This window comes from Ursus maritimus, unplaced genomic scaffold (assembly GCF_017311325.1).
Source record: "Ursus maritimus isolate PB19 unplaced genomic scaffold, ASM1731132v1 scaffold_19, whole genome shotgun sequence".
NCBI classification, from domain to species: Eukaryota; Metazoa; Chordata; class Mammalia; order Carnivora; family Ursidae; genus Ursus; species Ursus maritimus.
Window position 1 is genome coordinate 54,953,590 of NW_024424341.1, and position 27,085 is coordinate 54,980,674.

Here is a 27,085-nt window from a genome sequence, read left to right on the forward strand (position 1 = left end):
TCTGGTCATTATTTCCGGGTGTGTCTGGGAGGGTGTTTCTGGAAGAGATTAGCATTTGAATAGGTAGACTGAGTAAAGCGGATGGCCCTCCTCAAGGAACAGGATTTGTTTGCCCTCATCTTACGATCAAGGACTGGGCAATGCTGCAGATTGTGGAATTGCCTGGGACCACCAAACGCCCTCAGGGATTCTCTCGGGAAGCAGATCCTGCCCACCTTGCTGGAAGTAGTGGTAAAGGAAAGGGGCTCTTCCAGCTGGTGGCTGACCTTCAGCTTGGGGTCTGGGACCTCTCCTTCGTTCCAAGCAGCATTGAGAACAAAGACAAAGCCCCATCCCTTGTGGAGTAGACTGGAACATGAAGTCCCATGACAGCAGGAGTTTTACTCCAGTGGAGCCAGCTACTGAGGTACAAATCCCAGTGGCCCCCTGAATGCGTACTTTGAAGCATTATGCCTATCGTAGGACACCTGATTCGTGAACTGGGGTTGAGTAGGATGGGGTGGGTGGGAGGAACTGGGTCTCAGCCATCCTCTCTCCCCCTTCTCTGCTCTAAGGGGGATTGACACTTGCAGACCCTTTCCCAGTCTCCAGTGTCAGTTGGCTTTGGGCTTGATTCAGCCTGGAGTGTGGGGTAGGGGGACATGGGCAGGAGATTGGAAGCGAGGAGAGAACCAGGGTATTGTGGGGCATCCCGAGGGGGTGGGGGCTGGCAGCTGGTAGCTTCGGTGGTGAAAGAATTGACCTGAGACAGAACAAAGGAGATAGAAGAGTATTGAATACACCGAAAGGGAGCAGGGGGCAGGACAGCAAAGGAGAACTGTGTGCCACGAGGCGGTGGCCGTGAGGGGCTGTAGTTACAGGGCGGAGTGAGGGAGTTTGGGGACACATGGAATTTTCCCTCTTTTAGTAATCTTAGGGACTGTACCTGGTTGTAATTGGTCAGTTAGGGCCTATGGCTTAATGAGCCTGTGTGCGTCAGCTCGGTCGTCGCTGTGGGCCCTTTTGCCTTGCTCAGGTTTCCATTGCTCAGGCCTGTTGCTTAAAAGCGGCCTTACAGGTATCTCTTTCCCCTGTCCCCCTGCCTTGGCCAGCATCTGTGGCAACAGCTGCATCTCCCCCTCCCCAGCCTTAGCTGCCCCCCTACCGCCCAGGTCAGACCCCGCCACCCCATTCCAGTTTTCATTGGATGACTGCTTCCCTGGGCTCTGAGAGCTCCACCTCTTGCCTTTTCTTTCCAGCCAAGGGGTGGGCATGGCTCGCCTCTGCTGCTGATCGAGTCAGCACGCCATGCCCTGCTTGACTCTCAGCTCTCTGTATTAAATTCCTCTGTTGTTAATACTCGAAGTGATTCCTGTTTTTCTGGAGAGACCCTGAGTGAAACGGATCTCTAGAAAACCATAGATTTCGTGAAACTGGCAGGTGTGGTGATGGAATTAAAGAATGACATGTATTTTAGAGAATGGAGTCAAAGTAAGTATTACCATTTTGTTAAGAAACTTACTGGCCACCGTAAGCTAGAGACGAAAGCCAGAATTACAGGGTCTTGTTTACATACCCTTAACGAGGGAGAGGCTAAGAAACTCAACAACATCAAAAGTTACTTAGAGAACACGAGAGAACAGACGGGGATCTGTCAGACTGTGCCTCAGGACTCCTGGTCTTAGGGACACTGGAGACCTTGGGATAGAAAAGTAGATAAAAATCAGCTGTTAATATGAAGAATTGAGAAGAAGGAAGAGCATGATGGTGTTGTATTTATTTAAAAAAGTAATTTATTTATTTATTAGAGAGAGAGAGAGTGCGTGCACAAGCAGGGGGCGGGCAGAGGGAGAGGGAGCAGCGGACTCCCTGCAGAGTGCAGATCCCGACTCAGCTCAGACTCCAGCTCAGTCCCAGGACCCGGAGATCATAACCTGAGCCCAAGTCAGATGCTTAACCAACTGAGCCATCCAGGCGCCCCAGCGGAGCCATGTTTAGCACTCGTTGGCATACTGCCCGGAACTGCGGCTAGGCTAGAAATCCCCGCATGAAGGCAGCAGTGTGGCGTGATGGCGTGGAGCTCCTTGGTGGGAAATATTGGATAAGCTCTTTGAATGCCTGAATTGAATGGCTGCAAGGACTTTTGGCAAAAAGTACATCTTTTTTTATGGGACAGATTTCATTTTGTGACAGACACACTCCTTTTGCAATGGTTATTGGGGCAACTTTGGAAGAAGCTTATCTGGGTTTAGCTTAATTTTAACCAACAGCAACCCTTTGTTGACATGTTGAGAGCACAGGGGGAAAGGCACCCAGACAGGAATTTCTTGTTGAATCTCTTGCTGATTAGCAGTCTCTGCAATATAACGTTTAGAATCCGGTGCCTCTGTCAGGGCTTCTGACAGAAAATAGTTCCTTCAGAAAGAACCTATCTTGTGTGCAATACATGGTAACCCTGTTCTGCAAAGATCTCTACTCAGCAGGCTGACGAGAGGGGAAGGGGCTGAGAGAAATACGTGCTGCTCTGAGACGGGTGCCAAGATCGGAACAGCAGAGGGGAGAAGACAAGACAGAACAGTTCTCTTGGGGGAATCTTCAGAGACAAGCCTCTTGTCTACGAAGCGTTTGACTTGGGGGCCATCTACTGTGCAGAGGGTGGAGGGACAACGGAAGACGTTTCTTTTCCCTCCTTGTCCCGATCTGCATCAGCAAGATTGGTAGATTCTGATCTTTGATCTTTCACAAATCCCGTTCTTCCCTATTTATGGTTTCTCCACCCTCTGTGGGGGATTTCCGATTCCACAATTTTTTTTTAGAATTTTTAAAACTTTAATATAGTTCAAATCAGTGGGCCAGGTACGTTCCAGCTCCTTCCCTGCCAAACCTGGGGGCAGAGAGTGCTTCCGTTTCTCTGCCTTCTCCTTGTCCCTGATGACCAAGGTGTAAATGTATCTGCTGCACCGAACTTTAAACTTCACCCTATCCTTATTTTTCTTGATCTTGATGGATTTGGCGTCCTTTCGCCTGGCCGTGAGCAGAAAGTCCTTGATTTCCTTGATTTTGTGAGGCATTCCTATGAGGGCCACAGGGGAGTGTGCGGCTGGCACAGCAAGCAGCAAGAAGCAGATTTGACAGTTTTAACCCTAGGAGTTTGGGTTCATTCTGTCTTCTTCCCTCCCTCCCTCCCACGTCCTCTCCCTCCCTCGCCTCCTTTTTGTAACACACAGGCCCGTGGTGCCTCAGTTGTAAGCCCTGCATGTTGTTCCTCTCTTGCTGTGAGTGGATTTCCACGAGCCTCGGGTCTCTGGCAACAAAGCTGGGAAAAAGCGGCGTGCCTGACTTCGAAGGCACATGACTTTGAAGGCGGTCTTGGGAGCGTGTCTCTTTCCGAGCTTCCCTCAAACGTGTCTTTCATTGTTTCCTTGTGGACATCAGATTGTCCTTTCTTTCTTCTTTCTTTTTAGAAATCGACTTTTTTTTTTTTTTTAAGATTTATTCATTTGAGAGAGAGCGAGCACGAGTGGGGGAGCGGCAAGGAGAGGGAGAGGGAGACGCAGACTCCCCGCTGAGCAAGAAGCCCGACTCAGGCTCCATCCCAGGACCCTGGGATCATGACCTGAGCAGACGCTTCACTGACTGAGCCACCCAGGCGCCCCTGTTTTCCTTTATTTTATGTGCAGTGGTCAGTTGGGGTCGTTTCAGTTTTTCTAGAACAGATTTTTAGAATTTTAGAGTACGTCTGGCTAAGGAGTTGAATTTGAGCACTTGAATTGAGCTCAGAGGGCGGCTGTTCAGCTTCTAACGGCAGCGTCTACTCTGAGAAAGCAAGCTTGCGTACAGCGTTGTATTACTGTCTGCCCAGATAGCACTGCGGCTGTTCTCGCAGCTTCTGATTCCCCCCGAAACTTCATAGATGCTGCTCATGTTAGCAGCTCTTGCTGAATTTATGAGGTCCTCAGACATGCAGAGGTGTGAACGTTAACAGCACATTCTGGGTCCTTTAGTCAGCGAGCTGTGTTGAAGGACTCAGTACATTTAAAATTTCCCAGGTGCTAATGGATGGGCAGTGGAAGCTGTCACAGGCCCGCCACCTTGACAGTGAGTTTTGTAACTTGACACCTGGCCAAATGAAGCCGAGGGTGATTCCCCCGTCCTGTAAAGCAGTCATTTCCCCCAGTAGCTACTTCTGCGTCAGCAGAGAACACTGTGTGACTATTGTCACTGGATAGCATTTAAATAATATAAGAGGATGATGGTGGCTGGCCAGTGAAATCAAGGATAGCTTTGATTTTTATTTATGGAAGTAATCGCTAGACCCAGTGTAGGGCTCGAACTCACAACCCTGAGATCAAGAGTCACATGCTCTTCTAACCGAGCCAGCCGGGCGCCCTGTAGGATATCTTTGATTTTTTTAAATATTAAATTAAATTAATTAATTAATTGAGAGAGAGAGAGAGAAAGAAAAAGGGGAGGGCCAGAGGGAGAGAGAGAGAATCTCAAGCAGACTCCACACTGAGTGTTGACCCTGACGTGGGGCTCGATCTCAAGACTCTGAGATCATGACCTGAGCCAAAATCAACAGTGGGACACTTAAATGATTGAGCTGCCCAGGCGCCCCTGGGTATCTTTGATTTTTAACCTTAAAGGTTATACTTGCCAATTGGGTTTATAAGGACGTTGTTGGAAATAGATACATACATGTGTACATACACATGATGCTTACATATCTGTACTTAAAGTTGATCTTTACATTTTTCCTGGTATCCCTGTGCCCCTTATCTTGGGCTTGGGTGAGCACTTCACAGTCTCCTAAAATCAAATAGGAGTTTCATTGAATTTGAGAGACTCAGGTCCTTTATTCCTAATTTTAAGATTTTTTTTTTTTAATTTATTTATGTGACAGAGAGACAGCCAGCGAGAGAGGGAACACAGCAGGGGAGTGGGAGAGGAAGAAGCAGGCTCCCAGCGGAGGAGCCCGATGTGGGACTCGATCCCGGAATGCCAGGATCACGCCCTGAGCCAAAGGCAGACGCTTAACGACTGTGCCACCCAGGCGTCCCCCTTTATTCCTAATATTATTCCTAATTTTAAAATAACTTTGCAAGTGAGAAAAGAGAAGAGCCCTTCCCCTCCCCCCGAACATCCAGGGGCTGACCTGGCACCCCCAGCCAGGCTTTGGTGTTCTCCTGTGGAGCATAAACAATGCATAAACAGTTTTACAGATCATCAACATCAGGCAAGGCCACTCTGTGACTCTGATGGAAAAAAAGAAAAATCAGGCCACTCTGGAATCATGTCTGAAGAAAAAAACACATGAGCATTGCTCAAACCCCGGAAGGGACCCCCTGTCACAGCTGAGTGACTGCTGCTTCCTATCAGTTCCAGCTGAACTTCACTGTGTCTTGCCGCCTGGATGATCCCGAGATCCTCAGTCAGAGAGTGATCCCAGCTTCCTGGCAGCGCCCAACCCAGAGCAAGGCCTTGCTTCCCTATCCTCTTCCCAGAATAACCTAACGTGGGCCGTCTGAGTCTCGTGTCTAGGATTATAATACGTTTTAACTTCTTATCCTAAGTCCTTCCGAATGCCCTCTTTCTCAGATGCCCACAGTTGCTCACAGTTTGTGCCTCCAGCACCACAACAAGCAATAAACTTGACTTGTTCGATCCCAGGTGCGTTCCTGGCATCCTTCGGCTGGCTGGCATTGCCTCAGGAAGGGTCCTTCTTGATCATCCTTCATAAATTCCTGCCAGTCCTTGAGTGACAGGCAGCTTCGGCGTAGTTGCTGTTTCAGCACTAAGGAAGCGTGGCTCTCAGGTGCTGTGTGGGGCAGTTGGTAAAGCATCTGACTCTTGGTTTAGGCTCAGGTGATGATCTCAGGGTCGGAGGATCAAGCCTCATATCAGGCTCCATGTCTTATCAAAAGAGATTTTTAACAGATTTCTGTTGCAAGATGCTATCTTTCCCCTGAGACTCCACCTCTTTCGTTGCCTCTTGCTTTTAAAATTCTGAAGACTAGGGACACCTGGGTGGCTCAGTGGGTTAAGCATCTGCCTGTGGCTCAGATCATGATCCCAGAGTCCTGGGATCGAGTCCCACATCGGGCTCCCTGCTCAGTGGTGGGGGGGCCTGGTTCTCCTTCTAACCCTCACCCCGCTCATGCTCGCTCTCTCTCTCTCTCTCAAAATTAGGAAAATCTTTAGAAAAAAACAAACCTGAAGACTGGCCTTTTAAGAGTCAGTTCTAGATGTAACTACAGTTGACTCTTGAACAACACAAGGATGAGACGCCAACCCCCTGTGCGGTCGAAAATTCACATATAACTCTGACTCCCTAAAACTCCACTACTGATAGCCTACTGTTGACTGGAAGCTTTATGAATAACATAAACAGACAGTTAACATGTATATTGTTCAGTGTATTCTATACTGTATTCTTAAAGTAAGCTAGAGAAAAGAAAACGTCAGTAAGAAAATCATGAAGAAGAGAAAAGACATTTATAGTACAGATAAAATCCACACAAGAGTAGAGCCGTGCAGTGGTCGAAGGGTCAACTGCAGATAGCTTTCAGTGCACAAAATCGACGTGTAGTGATAAGTTGCATTGGTAGAAACGAAGAAGGGTTTTCTGTATATAAGGTCATGGCATCTATGGAGACCATTTTACTTATTCCTTTCCAGTTTGGACACCCTTTATTTCTTTTTCTTGCCTTAATGCTCTGGCCCAGACTGCTAGTACTGTGTTGAATAGAAGTGGCAGGAGTGGGCCTCCTTGCCATGCTCTCGATCTTAGAAGCTTTCAACCTTCCACTATTGGGTGCGGTGTTACCCCTGGGCCTGTCATACACGGCCTTCATTATGTTGAGGCACATTCCTTTGATAGCTAATTTGTTTTTTGTTTTTTGTTTTTAAACCATGAAAGAGTGTTGAGTTTTGTCAAATGCCTTTTCTGTTACCTGTTGAGATGATCATATATGACTTTATCCTTCATTTTGGGAGGTGGGTGATGGTTGTACAACAACAGTATGAAAGTACTTAATGTCACTGAACTGTATCCTTCTAAACAGCTAAGATGGTAAAATAAAATAAATAAATGCCTGGCTGGCTTAGTTGGAAGAACATGCAACTTTTGATCTCAGGGTCGTGAGTTCAAGCCCCACATTGGGTGTAGAGATTACTTAAATAAATAAAACTTAAAAAAAATAAATCCCATCTGATCATAGCGTATGACCCTTTTTATATGTTGTCAAATTCAACTTGCTGCTGTTTTGTTGAGGATTTTTGCATCTATTACAGCAGGGATATTGGTCTGTAATTTTCTTTCAGTGTCCTTGTCTGGCTTTGGTATCCCGGTCATACTGGTCTTGTAAAATGAGTTTGGAAATAACTTCCTCCCCTTCAGATTTTTGGAAGAGTTGGAGAGGGACTGGTGTTAATTCTTCTTTAAATGGTTGGTGGGGTGTGCTCCGGGTGGCTCAGTCAGTTAAGCATCGGGCTCTTGATCTCAGCTCAGGTCTTGATCTCAGGGTCATGAGTTCAAGCCCCACATTGGGCTCCATGCTGGGTATGGAGCCTACTCAAAATTGAATGAATGAATGAATGAATGAATGTTTGATAGGATTCACCAGTGAAACCTCAGGTCATTATTGGTCTGTTCGTCATTTCTTTTTCTTCATGACTAAGTCTCAGTAGATTGTATGTTTCTAGAAATGTATTAATTTTTTTTATGCCAAACTGTTGGCATATACTTGTTCACAGTAGTCTTTTAAGAGCCACTGCTCTTTTCTGGTGTCAGTTGTAATGCTTACTCGCTCAGTTATACTTTTGTTATTTGAGTCCTTTTTTTCTTTGTTAGTTCAGCAAAAGGTTGGTCAATTGTGTCTGTTTGTTTGTTTTCCAAAAAACCAGCCTAATTTCATTGCTTTTTTTTGTATTGTCTTTCTAGTCTTTATTTCTCTTACCTACTGACAGAACTAAAAGGAGAAATACACTGAAGTACAGTAAAGTAGGACCAGGCATCCAGGTTCACAAAGCTCCTTAAGTCCCCCCCACCAAATTTCAACCCAAAGAGATGGTCTCCAAAACATATTATAATAAAACTGCCTAAAATCGAGGGAATTTTTATTTTATTTCTTAAGATCAAGAGAATTTTAAAAGCAGCAAGAGAAAAAAAAATCTTCACCAATAAGACTATAATGGATTTTTCAACTTAAACTCTGCAAGCCACAAGAGAATGGGATGATATATTCAAAGTTCTGGGAGGAACAACTTGCCAAGCAAGAATACTTTACCCAGCACAGGTGTCCCTCAGAAAATAAGGTGAGACAAAGAATCCCAGGCAAACAAAAGCTGAGGAAGTTGATCACCAGTAGACCTGCCTACAAGAAATGCTGAAAGGAGTATTTCAAGCAGAAGTAAAAGGATATTAACCAGTAACATAAAAACATACTTAATGACTAATAGCCACTTTTGACTGGAAGCCTTACTGATAACATAAATAGCTAATTGACACATATTTTATGTGTGTTATATGTATTATTTACTGTATTCTTACAATAAAGTAAGCTAGAGAAAAGAAAATGTTATTATGAAAGTCATAAGGAAGAGAAAATAAATTTACAGCATTGTACTGTATTTTTTTTTTATTTTTATTTTTATTTTTTATTTTTTATTTTTTTAAAGATTTTATTTATTTATGTGACAGAGAGACAGCCAGCGAGAGAGGGAACACAGCAGGGGAGTGGGAGAGGAAGAAGCAGGCTCCCAGGGGAGGAACCCGATGTGGGACTCGATCCGGGAACGCCGGGATCACGCCCTGAGCCGAAGGCAGACGCTTAACGACTGAGCCACCCAGGCGCCCCCTGTATTTTTTTTTTAAATAAAAACCCACGTATAAGTCAGCCTGCACAGTTCAAACCTATGTTGTTCAAGGGTCAACTGTATAGAATCAGATTCAGAATACTTTAATTCTGCAATATGATGGTGTGTTAATCACTTAACTCTAGTTTAAGGTCAAAGACAAAAGTGTTAAAGATAACGATAGCTACAATAATCTGTTCATGGATACAGTATACGGAAGAAGGTAAACTATACCATCAAAAACAAAATGTTGGAGGGGAAGTAACATGGTAGAATTTTTGTATGCCATCAAAGTTCAGTTGTAATCAGCTTCAAATAGACTGTTACATCTATAAAATGTCTTATGTAAGCTTCATGGCAATCACAAAGTAAAAACCTACAGGAGAGTCACACAAGGTGAAGAGAAGGGAATCACAGCATACCACTATGGAAAGTCATCAGTTCAGAAAGAAAACAGTAAGAGGAAGAAAGGAACAAGGGAACCTGAAATCAGCCATGAAACAGTAAGATGGCAGAGTAGTCAAGAATTACTTTAAATGTAAAGACATTAATTTCTAAATCAAAAGGCATGGGGAGGCTGAATGGGTATAAAACCAGACCCATCTATATGCTGTCAACAACACTTAAGTCTAGTATAAAGGTTGAAGGACATAAGTATTAAAAATAACTTTAAGAACACATGTAGGCTCAAAGTGGAGGCCCAGAAAAAGATAATTTTTTATTATTTTATAATAAAATAATATTTTATTATTTTATTTTGAGAGAGAGAGAGAGTCCATTGAGCATGAGTGAGGAGAGGGGCAGAGGGAGAGAGAGACTCTCAAGCAGGCTCAGTGCTGAGCATAAAGCTGGATGCAGGGCTCGACCTCATGACCCTGAGATCATGAACCGAGCCGAAACTAAGAGTCAGACGCTCAACTGACTCAGCCACCCAGGCGACCCAGAAAAAGATAATTTCATGCGAATGAAGCCAGCAGAGAGCAAGGGTAGCTATACTTACATCAGACAAAATAGACTCTAAGTCAAAAACTGAAAAGAGCAAAAAACTCCCCAAACCCCCCCAAAACTAACAAGAGACAAAGAAGGTCATACGATAGGGATAAAAGAGTCACTTCATCAGGAGTATGTAACTATTGTGAGTATCTATGCGTCTAACACCAGAGCACCGAAATATGTAAAGCAGACACTGACTTGTCATTAGTGACTTGAAGCATAATGAACCCAGCAGCTAGGAGTTGCCCAACAAGGCCTGCTGGCCTCTGTCATATCTCTTAAGTTAGGAGGCCATCCAGAAGTACAAGCAAGTCTGGTACCTGCTGGAAAATCTTCTGTGGATAAGTTAGAGTCTGAAGAACATACTATTTTTGCAACAGAAGCCCGTGGGTATTTAATCGCAAGAGGTGTTGCATAGAGCAGGTCAAGAATCAAGGGTACCTCTGGTACAGGGCACTTCCCTGAGGTGATGGCCTAACACGTATCAGCAAGGGTGGAGAATGAGGATGGAGGGACAGGAGGACAAGGAGCAATGACTGAGACGATGGGCAGACCCCAAAAATGGAGCATGTTGGGAATATCCAGTGGCAGTCAGACAAGGCCTCTCAAAGGTGTGAACGCCAGACTCTGATGCCGGCCCCAGCCTTCCTTTCTGAGCCGCCGTAGTGGAAATTGATTTTCTTTTTTTTTTTTTTTTAAAGATTTTTATTTATTTATTCGACAGAGACAGAGACAGCCAGCGAGAGAGGGAACACAAGCAGGGGGAGTGGGAGAGGAAGAAGCAGGCTCATAGTGGAAGAGCCTGATGTGGGGCTCGATCCCATAACACCGGGATCACGCCCTGAGCCGAAGGCAGACGCTTAACTGCTGTGCCACCCAGGCGCCCCGGAAATTGATTTTCTTTGGTATCTTTCTCAATGAGAAAACATCTTTCTGCTGCAAAGGAGGAGGAACCAAGAAGTTACAAAGCACAGGCAAGGAGACGAATGTAAGAGTTGAATCACTGCTGGATATTAAGTGGGCAGGGTTTCCTTGAGGGGAGTGGCCTGGACACCCAAACTCCCTGCCTCCTTTCTCTTTCCCCACCCCCACCCCCATTCTGCAGCCAGGGGCAGTCCCCAGAGATGGGGGAGGAATAGCATTGAGCATTTACACCCAGAACCTTCAAGTTTATAACATACTTCTCCTCAAAGGACTCAGGACAGCAGAGCTCAAAGCAGGGCCAGAAGGTGCATTTGGGGCCATAGAGGTTGTTCCGATTCAGGGGCAGGGTGGTGTCGTCATGACAGCATTGTTCCAAGGGGTTGTAGATCTTGTCCTCACACTTGGGTGCCTCATGGCACAGCCACGGCCCTGGGCCAGTAGGGGCGTCTGAGCAGACATTGCTGGTGTGAGCCCAAGGAGGACCAGGCACTGCCTCCCCCAGTCAGGAGCCCTCTGTGAACCATGACCCCACTTCCCAAGGTGATCTTTGTCCCTCTTCACTCTTCCCCATCCTTGTACTCACCTGTGACTGTCCTTGAGCACTGGAGGAGAAGGAAGACTAACGCACAGGAGCTGGAGTAGAGGGAAAGGAGGTTGAGGATGGGGCTGGAAGTGTGGCCGTTGGGCTGACTGACCTCAGGGAAGGCAGGCCAGTATGGGGAAGGCTTACACCCAAATTTGCTCTACAGGCTTGTGTTTGGGGCCATCTCTGCATAGGGTCTAGTTCCTGATGCAGGTGAGAGTCCAGACAGCTGGGCCTGAGCAGCCTGGACCCTTTAAGGGGAGAGAATGCAGGGAAAACTCTTGGGATGCCATAGCTTAGGATTCTAAGAATGCAGTGAAGTTTCTCAGTTGGGAGAGAGGGTGCGGTGGGTGTTAAAGCTATGCAGAGGGGGAAGGGGAAGGAAACAGGTGAGATTGACAAGGAGAGCATTTGGGTGCAGAGCTGCTTTGGGAATATGATTGGGCTTGAATGGGCCTTGGAGGTGGAGCTCCTCTTACCTGTATTGCAGCTTCAGGGCCCCGTGACTATGGATGGAGTTGGAGAGGTAAAGGAGATGGGAAAAAGGAATGGGGTATGAAGGGTTTTTATAGATGCAGTCACATAACTGGGGTAGTGATTCACCAAGTGTGCCCCAACGCCTTGTATTTCTGTATTTCCCAAATACCTTATCCTTAGAAGTGTCAAGAGATTCTGTCCCAAATCCACTTTGTGGAAAGCTATTCGAAATCCCATCCTCACAGTTGTCACATGACCTAGCAGAAGAGCACAGGCTCCCTAAACTCCAGAAGGGACCCAGAGGAGAGCAACAGTTGAAATTTCTTTTCAGGGGGTTGTTGGGAGGATCCAAAGAGCATATGGTTCTAGAGGGCAGATCATAATAATGTTAATAATAACAGGGTGCCTGGGTGGCTCAGTCGGTTAAGCATCTGACTCTTCATTTCGGCTCAGGTTATGATCTCAGGGTCTTGAGATCAAGCCCCGCCTTGGGCTCTGCACTCAGCACGAAGTCTGCTTGTCCCTCTGCTCCTCCCACCACTCACACATTGTCTCTCTAAAATAAATAAAATATTTAATAATAATAATAGCAATAGTAAGTAGCAGGGGCTCCTGGGCGGCGCAGTCAGTTAAGCGTCCAACTCTTGGTTTCAGCTCAGGTCATGATCTCATGGGTCATGAGATGGAGCCCCGTGCCAGGCTCCATGCTCAGCATGGAGTCTGCTTGTCCCTCTCCCTCCCCTCTGTCTCTCTCCTGACTCGCACGCTTATATTTTTCTCTCTCTCTCAAATACATAAATAAAATCTTTAAAAAAAATGATCCAGGGGCACCTGGGTGGCTCAGTCGGTTAAGCTTCTACCTTTGGCTCAGGTCATGATGTCAGAGTCCTGGGATTGAGTCCCGTGTCTGGCTCCCTGCTCAGCGGGGAATCTGCTTCTCCCTCTCCCTCTACCCTTCCCCTCCTGCTCTCTCTCTGAAATAAATAAAATCTTAAAAAAAAAAAAAAATCCAGTACTAGAAGGGAAACTACCAGCCAAAATCAGTTTGGGGAAAAAGAGCAAAACTGGGGGAGAAGTTACCTTTACTAGATGTGGTCTGCTTATAAAACTTCAGGGAAAGAACTGCTTTTATGATAATAGTTGTTTCTGAGATGCATCTATTGAATTGGTAAAGTAATACCAGTGGCTTTTTATCATGCCCCACTTCCCCTTAAATTTCACTTTAAAAGTGTAAAATCCCCAATACCTTTTGCCCTTGGGATTTTTCTGGCCTCTGGGCCTTTTTTTTTTTTTTTAATGTTTAAAAATACATTGGCATGATAATTCAGTTCTTTACCAGTGACTTAGACATAATACAGTTATTGTTATTGGGATTTAGCGAGTATTAGTCATGCACATATGGGGAAATATGTTTGGGTATGCTGTTGTGAAATTGTAAGAACTAGTCCTGTTGCATCATGCACATGATTACTAATCACTTTTCTTCCCCTTTACGGCACAAATAAAGGTTTTGAGTTCTAAACAAACAAGAAAGATAGACAATTCAGTAATAATAGCTGGAGACTTCACCGCCCCCATTGTCAGTAATAGAACAATAAGGCGGATGGTCATCAAGAATATAGAATACTTGAAAAATCACTAGAAACCCACTAAACCTAAAAGACATCTGTAGAACACTTCAAAATAGCAAAATACACATTCTTCCCAAATACGCACATAACATTCTTCAAGATATGCCATATTCTAGGCCTTTTTAAAAAGCCTCGGTGATGTAAAAGGATTGAAATCCTACAAAGTATGTTCTCTGACCACAATGGAACTAAATGAGAAATAAATAACAGAAGAAAATTCAGAAGACTCACAAACACGTGGCAGTCTAAAACCCAACTCCGAAGTAAAGTAACCAGTGGGTCAAGTAAAAGAAATCACAAAGGAAATTCAAAAATAGTTGGAGACAAATGAAAATGAAAACACAGTGTATCAAAACATACGGCACACAGCTCACAGCAGTGATGACAGAGAACTTTATAGACATAAACGCCTATGTTATAAAAGAAAAAAGCTCTCAAAGCAATAATTTAGTCTTCTGACTAGAAAAATGAGAGCAAACAAACCCAGAGGAGCAGAACTAAGGAAATAGTGAAGATACCAAAGAAAATAAATGAAATGGGAGAATAGAAAAAACAAAACAAAAAAGTCGATAAAATTAAGTGTGTTCTTTGAAAAAATTAACAAAATTGACAAACCTTTAACCAAAACGATCAAGAAAAAAGAATCCTTAAGTTAAAGCCAATCATTCCTAAACTTAAAAAAAATGAAACAACAGAACTTTCCAACTCATTTTATGAGGCTAATATTACTCTAATATCAAAACCAGACGAAGATATCACAAGAAAACTGTAGACCAACATCTCTTAAGAAAAAATTCTCAAAAAAAAAAAAATACTAGCAAACAAAATCCAACAGCTATTTAAAGAATTAAATTAAAGAATTTACACTATGACCAAGTGGGATTTATCCCAGGAATGCAAAGTTGGTTCAACATTTGAAAATTAATCAATGTAAGAAACCTTATTAGTAGAATATGGTGGGGGGAAACATAGGATTATCTCAAATGATACAGAAAAGGCATTTGACAAAATCTGCATTCTTTCATGATTGAAACAACAGCAGAGAACAAACTGCGTATTGAGAGAGCTTCCTCTACCTGATAAAGGGTATCTACAAGAAACCCCGCGGCTTACTGTAGGGGCAAAAGACTGAGCGCTCCCCCCTAACATCAGGAGCAGGACAAGTACATCCATTCTCACCACTCGATTTAACACAGCACTGGAAGTTCAAGCCAGAGAAATTAGGCAAGAAAAGAAAAAAAAATCAGACTGGAAAAGAAGATGTAGAACTATTCCTGTTTGCAAATGACTTGATCATCCTGTATGTTAAACATGCTGTAAGGAAGCTGCTAAGACCGCGGTAGAACTAACAGATGAAGTGAGCAAGCTTGCAAGGGACAAGACCAACATATAAAAATCCATTGTATACACTAGCGAAGAACCATCTGACGTTGAAATTAAGAAACTAATTCGACTTACAACAGTACCAACAATAATAAAATACTTGTTCATAAATTTAACAAAAGTGCAGAACGCGTACACTGAAAACAAACTCTTGGGGGCGCCTGGGTGGCACAGCGGTTAAGCGTCTGCGGCTCAGGGCGTGATCCCGGCGTTATGGGATCGAGCCCCACATCAGGCTCCTCTGCTATGAGCCTGCTTCTTCCTCTCCCACTCCCCCTGCTTGTGTTCCCTCTCTCGCTGGCTGTCTCTATCTCTGTCGAATAAATAAATAAATAAATCTTAAAAAAAAAAAAGAAAAAAGAAAACAAACTCTTGAAAGGATTTAAAGAACATGTAAATAAACTGAACTACATCTATGTCCATACATTGAAAAGCAATATTGTGAAGATGCCAGTGCTCCCAAGTTGACCTACAAATTTAGTGCAATCCCTCTAAAAATTCCAGCTGGTTTCTCTGCAGAAATTAACAAGCTGATCCTGAAATTCATATTGGAATGCAAGGGACCCAGAATAGCCAAAGCAAAGAGGAACAAAGCTTACTACAAAGCCTCAGTAATTAATTCAGTATGGTACTGACCTAAGAGAGCCACATATACGTCAATGGACAGAATAAACAGTCCAGAAACAAACCCGTATATTTATGGTCAATTAAATTCCACCCAAAGTGCTATGACAATTAAATAGGGAAAAGAATAATCTTTGCAACAAATGGTGCTGGGAAAACGGGGTGTCTATATGCAAAAAGAGACTAAGAAGGACATGGAGAAGGAGAGAAAGAAGAACGAGGGATCCCTTCTACATACTGTACACAAAGATTAACTTCAAATTGATCATAGACCTAAATATAAGAGCTCTATAAAACTCTTAGCAGAAAACAGTGGAATAAATCTTAAGGACGTTGGTTTAGGCAGTGTTTTCTTAGCTATGACATCAAAAACACGAGACAAAGAAAAAAATAGAGTTTATCAAAATTGAAAACCTGTGTGCTGCACACAAAAATACCAAGGGTGCGGGGCGCCTGGGTGGCGCAGTCGTTAAGCGTCTGCCTTCGGCTCAGGGCGTGATCCCGGCGTTATGGGATGGAGCCCCACATCAGGCTCCTCCGCTGGGAGCCTGCTTCTTCCTCTCCCACTCCCCCTGCCTGTGTTCTCTCTCTTGCTGGCTGTCTCTCTCTCGGTCAAATAAATAAATAAAATCTTTAAAAAAAAAAATACCAAGGGTGCGAAAAGACGGTCACATCATGGGAGAAAATATTTGCACATCACATATATGATAAGGGATGAGTATCCAGAATATGTTGATAAACTCTCACAACTCAGTAATGAAAAGACACCCCAATTTAAAAGTGGAAAAAGTATCTGAGTAGACACTTTTCCAAAAAGGATGTAGAGACAGCCAATCAGCACACGAAGAGATGCTCATCACTGTTCACTAAGGGAATGCAAGTTAAAACTACAAGATATCACTGCGCACCCGCTACGCTGACTGTAGTAAAAAGAGAAGTGGAAAATAACAAGGATTGGAGAGGAGGTGGAGAAATCAACCCTCGTACGTTGCCGACAGGAACATAAAGTGGTTTTAGCAGCAGTGGGAAGCAGTTTGACAGTTCCTCAAAGAGTTAAGCATAGAATTACCATTTGTCCAGCAATTCTGCTCCTAGGTCCTTACCCCACTGAGAACAGGTACTCAAAACAAATGCGTGTATACACATGTTTGTAACTGCACTATTCCCAGTGGCCAAAAGATGGGAACAGCCTAAAGGTCCATTAACAGGTGAATGGATAAACCAGTTGTGGGATATACGCTCACCTCTACAAAGGAAGGAAGTACTCATAAATTCTACAGTGTCAATGAACCTCAAAAATATGCTAAGTGAAAGATGAAAGTAACATAAAAGGTCACATATGGTAGGAATGATTCCCTTCATACGAAATGTCTAAAGTAATAGGAAACTCCATGGAGACAGAATACAGATTGGTGGTTGCCAGGGGTAGGGATAAGAGGGAGTGAGGAGCAACAGCTAAACAGGTATGGGGTGGCCTCTGGCTCCAGTCCTAGGGTGGCTCAGATAAAAAGCAATTCTGGACGATGGTTGGGCTACTCTTCCTTCCACTTGAAAGAGAGAAGAAGGGGGGAGGAAGGGAAGGGAATACAGGGAAGGAGGTGAGAGAGATGTAGTTACCCAAAAGCAAGTGTTACGAACGCAGTAGGCATTGCTCATCTGGGTGGACCGTAGATGACAAAACTCCATCCACTTCTCCTTCCTCCCGGAGCCTGGACTGGAATAGGTCCCTAACTCGGGCACACAGTTGGTGCAGTTGAGTTTCATGCCTACGACCTTCCACCTCCCAGCAGCCTGATCTGAGAGCTCAAGGACTCGGGGAAACAGTGCGGGAAGCAGAGGCAGAAGGTGCAGTTGGAGCCCCAGAGGCAGGCCCATTTAGAGGGTCAGAAGGCGCCCTCATGACCGCTCCAGGGGGTTTGTAGGCCTCTAGATACCTGAGCACCAGCAGCTACACCCACAGTCCAGTATCTGGGGGAGTCAGAGCTGGATTGGATTCCAAGGACCAGACTCGGACCTCTGGAGCCCCCACCTCCATCCATGGTACCATCTCTGCCCTCCACACTACACCTGCTCTCACCTGCGATTCCTTCCGAGCCTGAGCTCAGGAGTTCAGAACGGAAGGCAGCGGCTGAGAAGCAGAGGGGCATGAGAATGATGGAGAGAGTGTAAGCATCCGGTCAGCATCGGGGTACCCAAGATGACGTCACTGAGCAGCGTTCACTGTGGGCAGCAGCTCAGCGTGGATGTCAGCACGGACTCGGGGTGACAGGGAAGTCTCCAGGAAGGGCTGGGTCTAATAGTTGCAGGTCAGGGGAGGGACTGAGGTGCAGTCAGAGCTCACCTGGGGATGATTACCAAGTAGGAAGCCAAGAATTGAGCAGGCGAGAGAGCATTACATTTGCGGTTCAGAGGTACATTGGGGATGTGACGAGACAGAAGCTTGGGGCCGGAGTGCCCCATGGATCCTCACCAAAGATCCTGGGCGCCATGGTCCTCGATTCTCGGCTCCAGAGCAGTTGAGGGCAGAGCAGCCTCAGAGCTGGGGCTGGAACTTTATACCAGGACTTTTGATAGACACCCTTACCCACACCTAGGGAACTTCCTGGACTCACATGACAACAGAGGCGGCTGCTGCTAAAAGGGGAGGGGCATGAAGACTCATGGTTATGTTGAGCCTACCTTCAGCCTCCCCAGGGAGCACCTGGGACCGAGGATGGGCAAGCTGAATCCATTTTTTAGAAGGAGTGATGGGGCAACTGTATCAGTGGCTCTTAGGAAAGAAGAGGAAGCTCGTGCCTGAGCCTCTGGCGGCCCTGTGCTTATTAACCATTTGTATGCGACTCACTAGGAAAAATAGACATTACATCGTTATATGGCTCACAGTCCAAAAGAAAGTTTAATTACCCCATAGTGGTCAAGATTCTCTGCAGTGCATACATTTCTATTTCTAGTCTATTCTCTTTACATTTTTTAGGGTACCCATGATGACAAACTCCTTGCTTTTACATCCTGACCAAATGTCCTGACCCACAGTTTGGAGAATACTTCTTCACCTTGCACTAGCTGAGGAGAGGGGAGACCTGGAGAGCAGGGAAGAGAGGGCTGGGAGGGGAACGTGCTGCCCCCCCACCCCTTGGGCACGACTCTGGTAATTGCACAGTTGTTTCTGCTTCAGAAGCCTCCTCCCTGGCTTCCTGCCCCCTGTCTCAATCCTCCTGTCCACCCCCTTCACAGGAGACAGACACTGGGATCTTCCACAGACTGAAACCTCATCACTTCTAGCCCTGCTGAGGACCCTGTGAAGTTAAGTCCAAAATCCTCGCGAAGGCCCAGAGGGCGACTGGCCCTGCCCTCTGTCCTCCCAGGGCTGAGCCCCACTGAAACAGTCGGTTCTTGCTCACTCTTAGAGTCATAGCTCAGATGTCCCTTCCTCCAGGAAGCCATCCCTGGTGCCCTTGACCCTCCCTCCCAACCCTACTCACTATGGGTCACTATTGTCTGGGGTGGTCTGTGTCTCCTACTGGACATAAGAACCAGAAAGACACCTGGGGCTCAGTCACTACTGTGTCCCCAGCACTGACTAGCATAGGGCTGGTGACAGAGCAGGTGCTTGGGGAATAATGAGTGAATGAATGGATGAATGAATGAATGAATGAATGCACCGTGTTCAGGATGTATCTAACTCCACATGTCTGTCTGACATACAACCGGCTTTCTGAAAATTGGTCAGAAAGTAGCCTGGGGGGCTCAGTCAATTAAGCGTCTGCCTTCAGCTCAGGTCATGATCCCAGGGTCCTGGGATCGAGCCCCGTGTTGGACTCCATGGTCTGTGGGGAGTCTGCCTCTCCCTCTCCATCTGCTTTTCCGCCCAGCTCGTGCTCTCCCTCTCTCTCAAATAAAATAAACTGTTTTAAAAAAATAAAAATAAAAACGGTATCATTCATGACCAACTGAAGAGGTTCTACCACCCACTAACATGGTGAGACCCAGTTAGGAGAACGCTGCTCTGTGGTACAGCAGCTGGAGAGAGCAGGTCTGAAACCGGCGACGTGGGGCGGGAGGGGAACATGACCTACTTGGGTCTCTCTTTTCCACTGCCCTGCCCGCGTTCTCTCTGTCCCTCCATCTCTGTCTCTCTCTCTTGCTCACTTTCTCTGTCCCTCTTCAGTGTCTGGATAGAGGATCAGGTGACCAGAGGACCTGCTGGATTCTGCTTTGTAAACGAGCCTGGCGAGCGGGGTCTCTTGTTGACCTAGATCTGGAACATGGAGTGGTGTTTGGGGACAGGAGACCCTCAGCCTGAATCTAACCTGTGCAGGGTGACTGGTCCCCTTTCTAGGATTCTGGACAATCCTCAGGGATGAGTTTGCTCTGGAAGTTTCCCCAGTTCCCTACAGCCAAAACCATTAGGCACAATCCCCAGGCTGGCACTGGGGACACTTTTCTGACATATTTTTCACGACTTAGGTCCTTTTCTTGTCAGATGCGAAACACAAGGCACTTCATAAATTTTGCAATTTTACATAGACTGTCATTCGGGAGCTTGAACGCTTGGGAAGTGTGAGAAATGGTGGACGTGGGGGCCTTTCTCTGCTTCCAGAGATGGCAAGGTATGGGCACTTGGCACGTATGAACAAACTTCAAGATACTCACCATCATCTCCTGGTTTCCCTGAATAAAATCCCATCTTCATCAAAAGTCTCGGGGTTCTTGCACCGACCTCACCAGGATGTGCGACAGGGAGTTGGGACACGCACAAAGCCTAGGGAAGGAGGCGTCCGCGCTGAGCCTGAGTCCCACCTGTCTCCAGCCGCCCAGGGAAAAGAGGACAGGACCGCCACGCCCCCTGGCGGGCACCGGGCCTCCGGCGGGGCTGCGCTGAGCGTGGACCAGACAGGAATTGCCTACCCTCTCCTGGAAAAAAAAAAAAAAAAGTCACCTCTCCTGGAATCCCAAACCCAGGCTGGCCTCACTGCTTGTGCCCCACGAGCCAGTAAGCAGTGGTGTGGGGGGTCAACTGCACTGGCCAATCGGCCTCTAATTGAAGGAAAATATTTAAATCCCAGCTTTACATCATTCAAAAAGTCATAAATTGAGCTGGGTGTGAATGATGTCAAAGGAAAAGCAAACACAAATATTAAGAGAAAATACGGGGTAATAAACTTAAAACAAAGTGGTAGCAATTGCCTTATGATGACATCTGAGAAAGGTCAGTGATTCAGACTCCATCCAAACAAAAACTTTCCTATGGCATAATCGTTCTGTGTGTAGGGCTGAGCACATGACAACAGCCACTGGTGTCTTGGGAGGAACCATGGTTTCTATGTGGGAGAATGGAATTAGAAATATGGAATTTCAGAGGAAAAAAATGACCAGATAAGAAATCAGGCTACCCCCAACCATGGGGTTGCCCTTTAGAAAGTCCGGGGTAACCTAGATAGTTGGCTGCTTGAGTGACCCTCCTGCTCTTACGCTTTAAATTCGCCAGTAAAGAGTGAACCCGTGAAACCCTAGACGTTCCAGCCTCAGCCCCTAACAGAGGCGGAGCCCCCCGGTGCATGCATCTTCCCTCTCTCGCTAGCCGGAACCTCACTCTGGCCCAAGCATGCCATGTACCCCCCAGGGCTTGCGAGCGATCAGTCTTATTCACAGTTCCCTGATGGTTGTTGCTAAGGTGTGTCCTGCCTGTGATCATAATAAGAACCACAAGGGCAGGTCCAGCCACCACACTGGCTCCAGTGGGGGAAATGCTGTGTGCCCGCCCCCCCCCATGTATGGGCCCAGGTGAGTGCCTCAGGCATTCCTATCACGTAGCATCACTGCTGAAGGCTGAGACCCGCACGGTGCCCATTCATCAGGTGATAGACATGTAGGTTTCCAGTTTGAGGATCTTAGGAATAATTCTGCTCTGAATATTCTTGTACAAGTGGGTGTGAAAAGGTACTTCCTGCTTTTCACCTGGGGGGAGCGGGGGGAGGGCCTTCTGAGCAATGATGGAAATGATACCCTCTTGTTGCCAGGAGGGAGAGTTGGCTACTTCCTCCTGGAGCAAAGTCGGAAGCCCGTGGGGAAGCCAGTGACGGGAGGAAGGGAGATGTCCTTTTCTGTTTCACCTTCCAGAAGTACAGATCCCTGGCAGCCATACCCAAGAGCTGTGGGAACCTTGCACTGGGGGCCTGTCCAGGGGTGTCCGAGGTCAGGACCTTCCTGTCCTTTCTGGGGGGGCTGGCCCCAGACTGAGGGAGGTGGGCTGGGGGTGGCAGTCCAGCCCATGTCTGTGACCTGCAGTGGGTCTTCCTTGTATCCGGGGACCCAGGGTGAGAGAAGACCCCAACCCCAGGATGGGGGTTGGGAGATACTCTTCTATCCTCTGAGACCCTGAGCATCCTGAGTGGAGACAGAGTCCCCAGCAACTGTGTACATGGCGTTGGTTAGGGCAGCCCTAGTCCTTGTCCTCAGAGAGCTCTGGGACCAGTACAGATGATCGGCTCGTCCCCAGACAGTGACAACCAGAGGGATCAGGGCTGGGATGAGGGACGAGGCAGCTGGTTGTGGAGCTTTTTCTTTGAGGATCTAGTGTCTCCTGTTGGGAGGCTGGACAGCTCCTGCCCAGGAATTTTATATTGATACGGGACAGATGACACACAGGTGCCAATGTGTCCGAAGTAAAGTTGATCATGCCCACAGACAGCGACAGGAACGTTCCTCTGTAAGGGGCAGGGCTCATGAGCCGTCTGGAGGGAAGGCCACGTGAGATGAGGTAAAGGGTGGCTTTGGTCTTCCTTTGGGCTGGGACTTGGGGTCCGTGAGGGTTCCTGGATGTGGGATGGGTTTATGTGGTTGGAACTTCCTGTTGGTACCAAGGGAGGGAGCATGTTGGCTCTCTTACCCATCTGCCCATGTGCAGCAGAACCGAGGGGTATGGGGCTGAAGCTGTCAGGATCTAACATCAAAAGTGGAGCCTTCCTCTTTATTCCGTGGAGGTGGATGGTACTGCCAGCAAACGGTTGGTGCTGCGTTCTGACTGAACTGTGGGAGGGTGCCACAGCCCAAGGACACACCCGGGTGGGTGGGTGGGTGGGTGGGTGAGGGGTGTCTTCCAGATCCATTGCTGATCCTTCAACTGGAGAAGCAGAAGGTCCCCAGGTGTGGGCCTGGGTCTCAGACCTCAGGCCCCAGGCAAGCAGGAGAGAGAAGCCTTTTCTCTCCAAGACCCTGAGGTAGGAGAGGTGCCCTTGTTTCCAGCGGTAACACGCCAGAGACTCAGGTGAGGTGATGAGGCATGACGCCGGCCACTTACCTCAAAGGGCTCGGGAAACAAAAGTGAGATCATAATATTTACTCACAGAATAGATGTGAGGATGGAGTTATGTGCCCTGACATAGCTTGTCACAGTCCCTGGTACATCATCTTTCAACGAATCGGTAATTGAAATGTAAAATCAGGGGCACCTGGCCGGCTCAGTCGGTGGAGCTCAGGATCGTGAGTTCAAGCCCCACGTTGGGCACAGAGATGACTTTAACCACATCTTAAAATGTAAAATCAGGCCACTAAAAATATTTAACCGATGTGACCTTTCTATGTTGCTGTTTCTTCACAAACACACACACACACAGACACACACACACACACACACACACGCACTTCAGAGGTGTATGTGTGAGTGTGTAGATCATCACACCCACCCTGATTTCTGCCACTAGAGGGCACCTCAGGTTAGGTTAGCTTAGATAGACCAGCGGTTCCGAACTCCTTTATACTCTTAAAAATTATTGAGGACCCCCAGAAAGTCTTCGTTCATGCAGGCTGTGGACAGTGTGGTGTACTGGTAAGCCAGCTGTCTGAAGGAAAAGGAACCCCGTGATGTGGTGTTTCCACAGTGTAATACTCTCACCATGACCCATTTCAAGCTACCAAAGTTTTATTTTTTTTTTAAGATTTTTATTTATTTATATGACAGAGAGAGAGAGAAAGAGTACAAGCAGGGGGAGCAGCAGGGAGAGGGAGAAGCAGGCTCCCCACTGAGCAGGGAGCCCGATGTGGGACTCGATTCCAGGACCCTGGGATCATGACCTGAGCTGAAGGCAAACGCTTAACCAACTGAGCCACCCAGGCGTCCTAAGCTACCAAAGTTTTAACAACTGGCTCACATGATCCTGAACATTTAACAGTTGGGTCTGCAGGTCAGTAGGGGCTGGCACCAACACACCACTGGAAAGCTAACCATATTTACCTTACATAAATGTAAACAACGTTTTTAAAGATGTATTTAGTCATTTTGAAATAGCAGAAATAAATCTCTTACATTACTGCCAGAGCAATGACATCCTCATATATCACAGAGCCTCTGAAAAGTCTCACTGCTCTCTGGGGAAAATAATAGACAAATAGCATCTTAGAATTATTATGAAGGACGCCTGGGTGGCTCAGTCGGTTAAGCGTCTGCCTTTGGCTCAGGTCATGATCCCAGGGTCCTGGGATCGAGCCCCCCCCCCCATTGAGCTCCTTGCTTAGAGAGGAGCCTGCTTCTTCCTCTCCCTCTGCCTGCCGCTCCCTCTGCTTGTGCTCTCTCTCTGTGTCAAATAAATAGAATCTTAGAAAAAATAGAAAATAGATACTTTATAATATTATTTTATTATCGTGAAATGAAATCTGTACACAGCCCAGCTTACCTGTGCATCTAATCTCTAACTGAAATTCATTGCGGTGCATTGTCTGTAATATAGAGAAGAAACAAAGGAAAAATACAATCTGCTGTCCTTCACCAGACACGTGTGTTTAAGAATCGAGGAGGTGGTTAGATTTTAGAAGGGTGGTGTACATCCGTGACACCTGGGCTGTAAGCCCAGCTGGGGTCGGGGTGGCTCCTGGAATCAAACTCTTCAGTATTTCTGCAGGGAAATGCGGGCTCTTCACCTCAGAGTGGGATGAATACCGATTGCCAAGAAGAGCCTGTGACAGATCAGCCAAAAAGCCAACTTTTTGGAGTTACTTGGATCTTGGGATTATGAGTGGCTGATGGAGAGCCTGTAATTTATAAGGAATGGGAAGCGCTCCGTTAGCTCAATGCTCCCAGACATAACAGAGCCCGCTGTCCCTGCTTTTGGTGAATTACACGTTTAGATTTCGGGTGGATAAGACAAGATTCAGTCAAATGTCTGTTTTTCTTTTTCGCTGGCATTTTGTAATAAGGGCTAAGTAAGAACATTGATCTGTCCATGTGGACTACAGGACAAGCCAAAGCAGGGCGGCCAGCTAGATTGTCTGGGATTCAAACACCACGATGAGGGGAGACGTCAATGACCGAATTCTTGGAAATGGTGAGCGCTCCCAGTACCAACTTCTGCCCCAAATAGGGTATGATCTTCCCTTGATTCACATGGGCTTGCTTTTCTGGAAGATTCAGAGCAGATGAAAATAGTGCAAAAGTCTTGCTGTTTAGAGCTAGAATGGGAGCCGCTGCCAGGAACGGATTCCTTCTGCCCATGCAGACTCCAGCAGGACCCAGGAAACCCCGCCTCGTCAGGGCTGTGCAATGGATCACAAGAGGCTTGGGGTCCCTGGTCCCAGCCACCAGTTGCCAGAAACCTTAGATTTACATACACCTCGTGGGACAACTCTTGATTTCAGTTCAGGTCAGGGTCTGAGGGTCATGAGATCCAGCCCCACGCCGGGCTCAGCTGGGCATGGAGCCTGCTTGGGATTCTCTCTCCTTCTCTCTCTGCCCTTCCCCTCTCACACTCTCTTGCTTCTCTCTCAAAACAAACAAACAAACAAACAAACAAACAAACAAAAAGGGCAGACCCTGGATTTGACCCAGGCCTCTTAAGCTCCAAACTGAGTGTTCTTAACCACTGGCTTGTTCCAACTGTGATGGGACAGTCCCCCGCCCCCCACCCCCAATTCTTGGGACCCACTGCCATCCTTCCAGGGCAGGCACTCAGCAAGCTAGAAGAACAGAAGGCAGCCTTCTGTCATCAGTTCAGAGAAGAAAAGAGGTAGACACAGTTTAATCCCAATGTAATCCAGGAACACCTGGCTGTGTGTGGGGGGAGGGGTAGGTGGGTGTCTAGTGGACAATTAACTTTCAGGCAGAAGGGGGGGTCCTCCCTCCCCCATCGTCATGGATCCATAGCCCTTATGTTAGTGACGATGTGGACACACTGGAACCCTTGTTCCTTGCAGTTCCACCTTCTGGGCATGTGCCCCAAAGAATTGAAGACAGGTGTTCAAGCAAATACTTGTCTGCGAATGTTCACAGCGGCATCATTTGTAACAACCACAAGATAGAAGCAAACCCAGATGTCTATCAGCTGACGAATGGATAAGTGGAATGCGGACCAGCCAGGCAATGGGACACAGTCATACCCATGCAAACCAATGGCGTCGTGATACAAGCTACACCGTGCGTTACTGCCGGAACCTTGCAAACGTTGTGCTAAGTGAAAGCCAGACACAAACGCCACATATTGTACAGCTCCACTGACATGAGATGTCTAAAATACGTCAATCCACAGAGACAAAAAGTAGGATGGTGGTTGCTGGGGGCTGAGAGGGACGGCTTTTCTTTCGGGCTGATGAGAAAGTGTTTTGGGACTGGATACAGGTGATGAGTGCACATCATGAACATACTCAATGTCGTTGAATTATACACTTTAAAACAGTTAATTTTATGGTATGTGAAAGTCCCTGCAATAAAAAAAGATAAAGAAAGGGCTGCCCTGGGGCGCCTGCATGGCTCAGTCGGTTGAGTGTCCGACTCTTGGTTTCGGCTCAGAGCGTGATCTCAGGGTTGTGGGATCGAGCCCCATGTGGGGCTCTGCGCTCAGTGGAGAGTCTGCTTGGGAATTCTCCTCCCTCTGCCCCTCTCCCCACTCGCTCCTGCTCTCCCACTCTCTCTCTCTCTAAAATAAATACATCTTATAAAAAGAAAAAGAAAAGAAGGAGCTACTCCAGAAACTAAAAAAATTCAAGTCCTCAGTCATACTGCGCACATTTCAAGGGCTCAGTAGTCACGTGGGGCCAGTGGCTACCATACTGGACGGCACAGATAGAGGACATTTCCATCACCATGGAAAGTTCTAGTGGACAGTGCTGGTCTAGGGTTTCCCGCAGTCTCCATCTGGCTGATTGTTCATAGTGTTGTTTAATGTGTTCTTCTGTCCACCGTCTTTTCTATGAACGGATAGTTACATCCGGAAGTCTGATCAGATTCACGTTCGGTGATTTTGGTGAAAGTATTTCACTGGCGCCGCTGTGTCCTCCCAACAGGAGGCATCACATTTGGTGGCGTCTTTGGCGTGCATATAATTGACAGCAGCATCTTTCCCCTCTCGCTGGCCAAGCGATGTCACGTGACCCAACGGACCAGGGGATGTATGGGATCTACTCAGGAGGGCCTCCGTGGGCACATAGTGAAATCATGGATGTGCGGTTCTATAATAAGGAGGAAATGGAGATCGGGAGACAATAATCCAGTCAACCCCGGGCAACAGCGTGGTAACGTAACTTGCCCAAGGTCACACAGCCGGCAAGCGAGGGATCCAAGGTTTGAACCCAGGCAGGTGGGCTCCAGCGCCCTGGATCGTAATGCTACACTACAGGGAAATACCTGATGGGGCTGTCGTGATGTTCT

At 46.8% G+C, this 27,085-nt stretch overlaps 3 protein-coding genes across 3 annotated transcripts in view; all 3 read right to left on the reverse strand.

Moving 5' to 3' along the window:
- The window catches only part of LOC103657065 (insulin growth factor-like family member 3), a 38,374-nt gene extending 19,195 nt beyond the window's left edge, over nucleotides 1-19,179 (reverse strand). The window contains exon 1 of the mRNA XM_040634193.1: nucleotides 17,921-19,179. The gene's annotated coding sequence lies outside the window, so the exon portion shown is untranslated. The remainder of the gene's footprint in view (nucleotides 1-17,920) is intronic.
- Nucleotides 1,812-3,416, reverse strand: LOC121103506 (60S ribosomal protein L38-like). The gene has a single exon (XM_040634196.1). The coding sequence runs from the start codon at nucleotides 3,048-3,050 to the stop codon at nucleotides 2,742-2,744; it is 309 nt and encodes a 102-aa protein (XP_040490130.1). The 5' UTR covers nucleotides 3,051-3,416; the 3' UTR covers nucleotides 1,812-2,741.
- Nucleotides 10,596-12,194, reverse strand: LOC103657201 (the record flags this gene model as incomplete). The annotated part of the gene is made up of 3 exons (XM_008684625.2): nucleotides 10,596-11,181; nucleotides 11,336-11,385; nucleotides 11,815-12,194. Coding segments are annotated over 3 exons (783 nt in total), but the record flags the coding sequence as incomplete, so codon positions are not given.
- Nucleotides 19,180-27,085: the final 7,906 nt, after the last annotated feature.

Coding starts and splice junctions, on each gene's coding strand:
- LOC121103506 (XM_040634196.1), bottom strand. CDS start 3,050: ATGCCTCACAAAATCAAGGAAATCAAGGACTTTCTGCTCACGGCCAGG.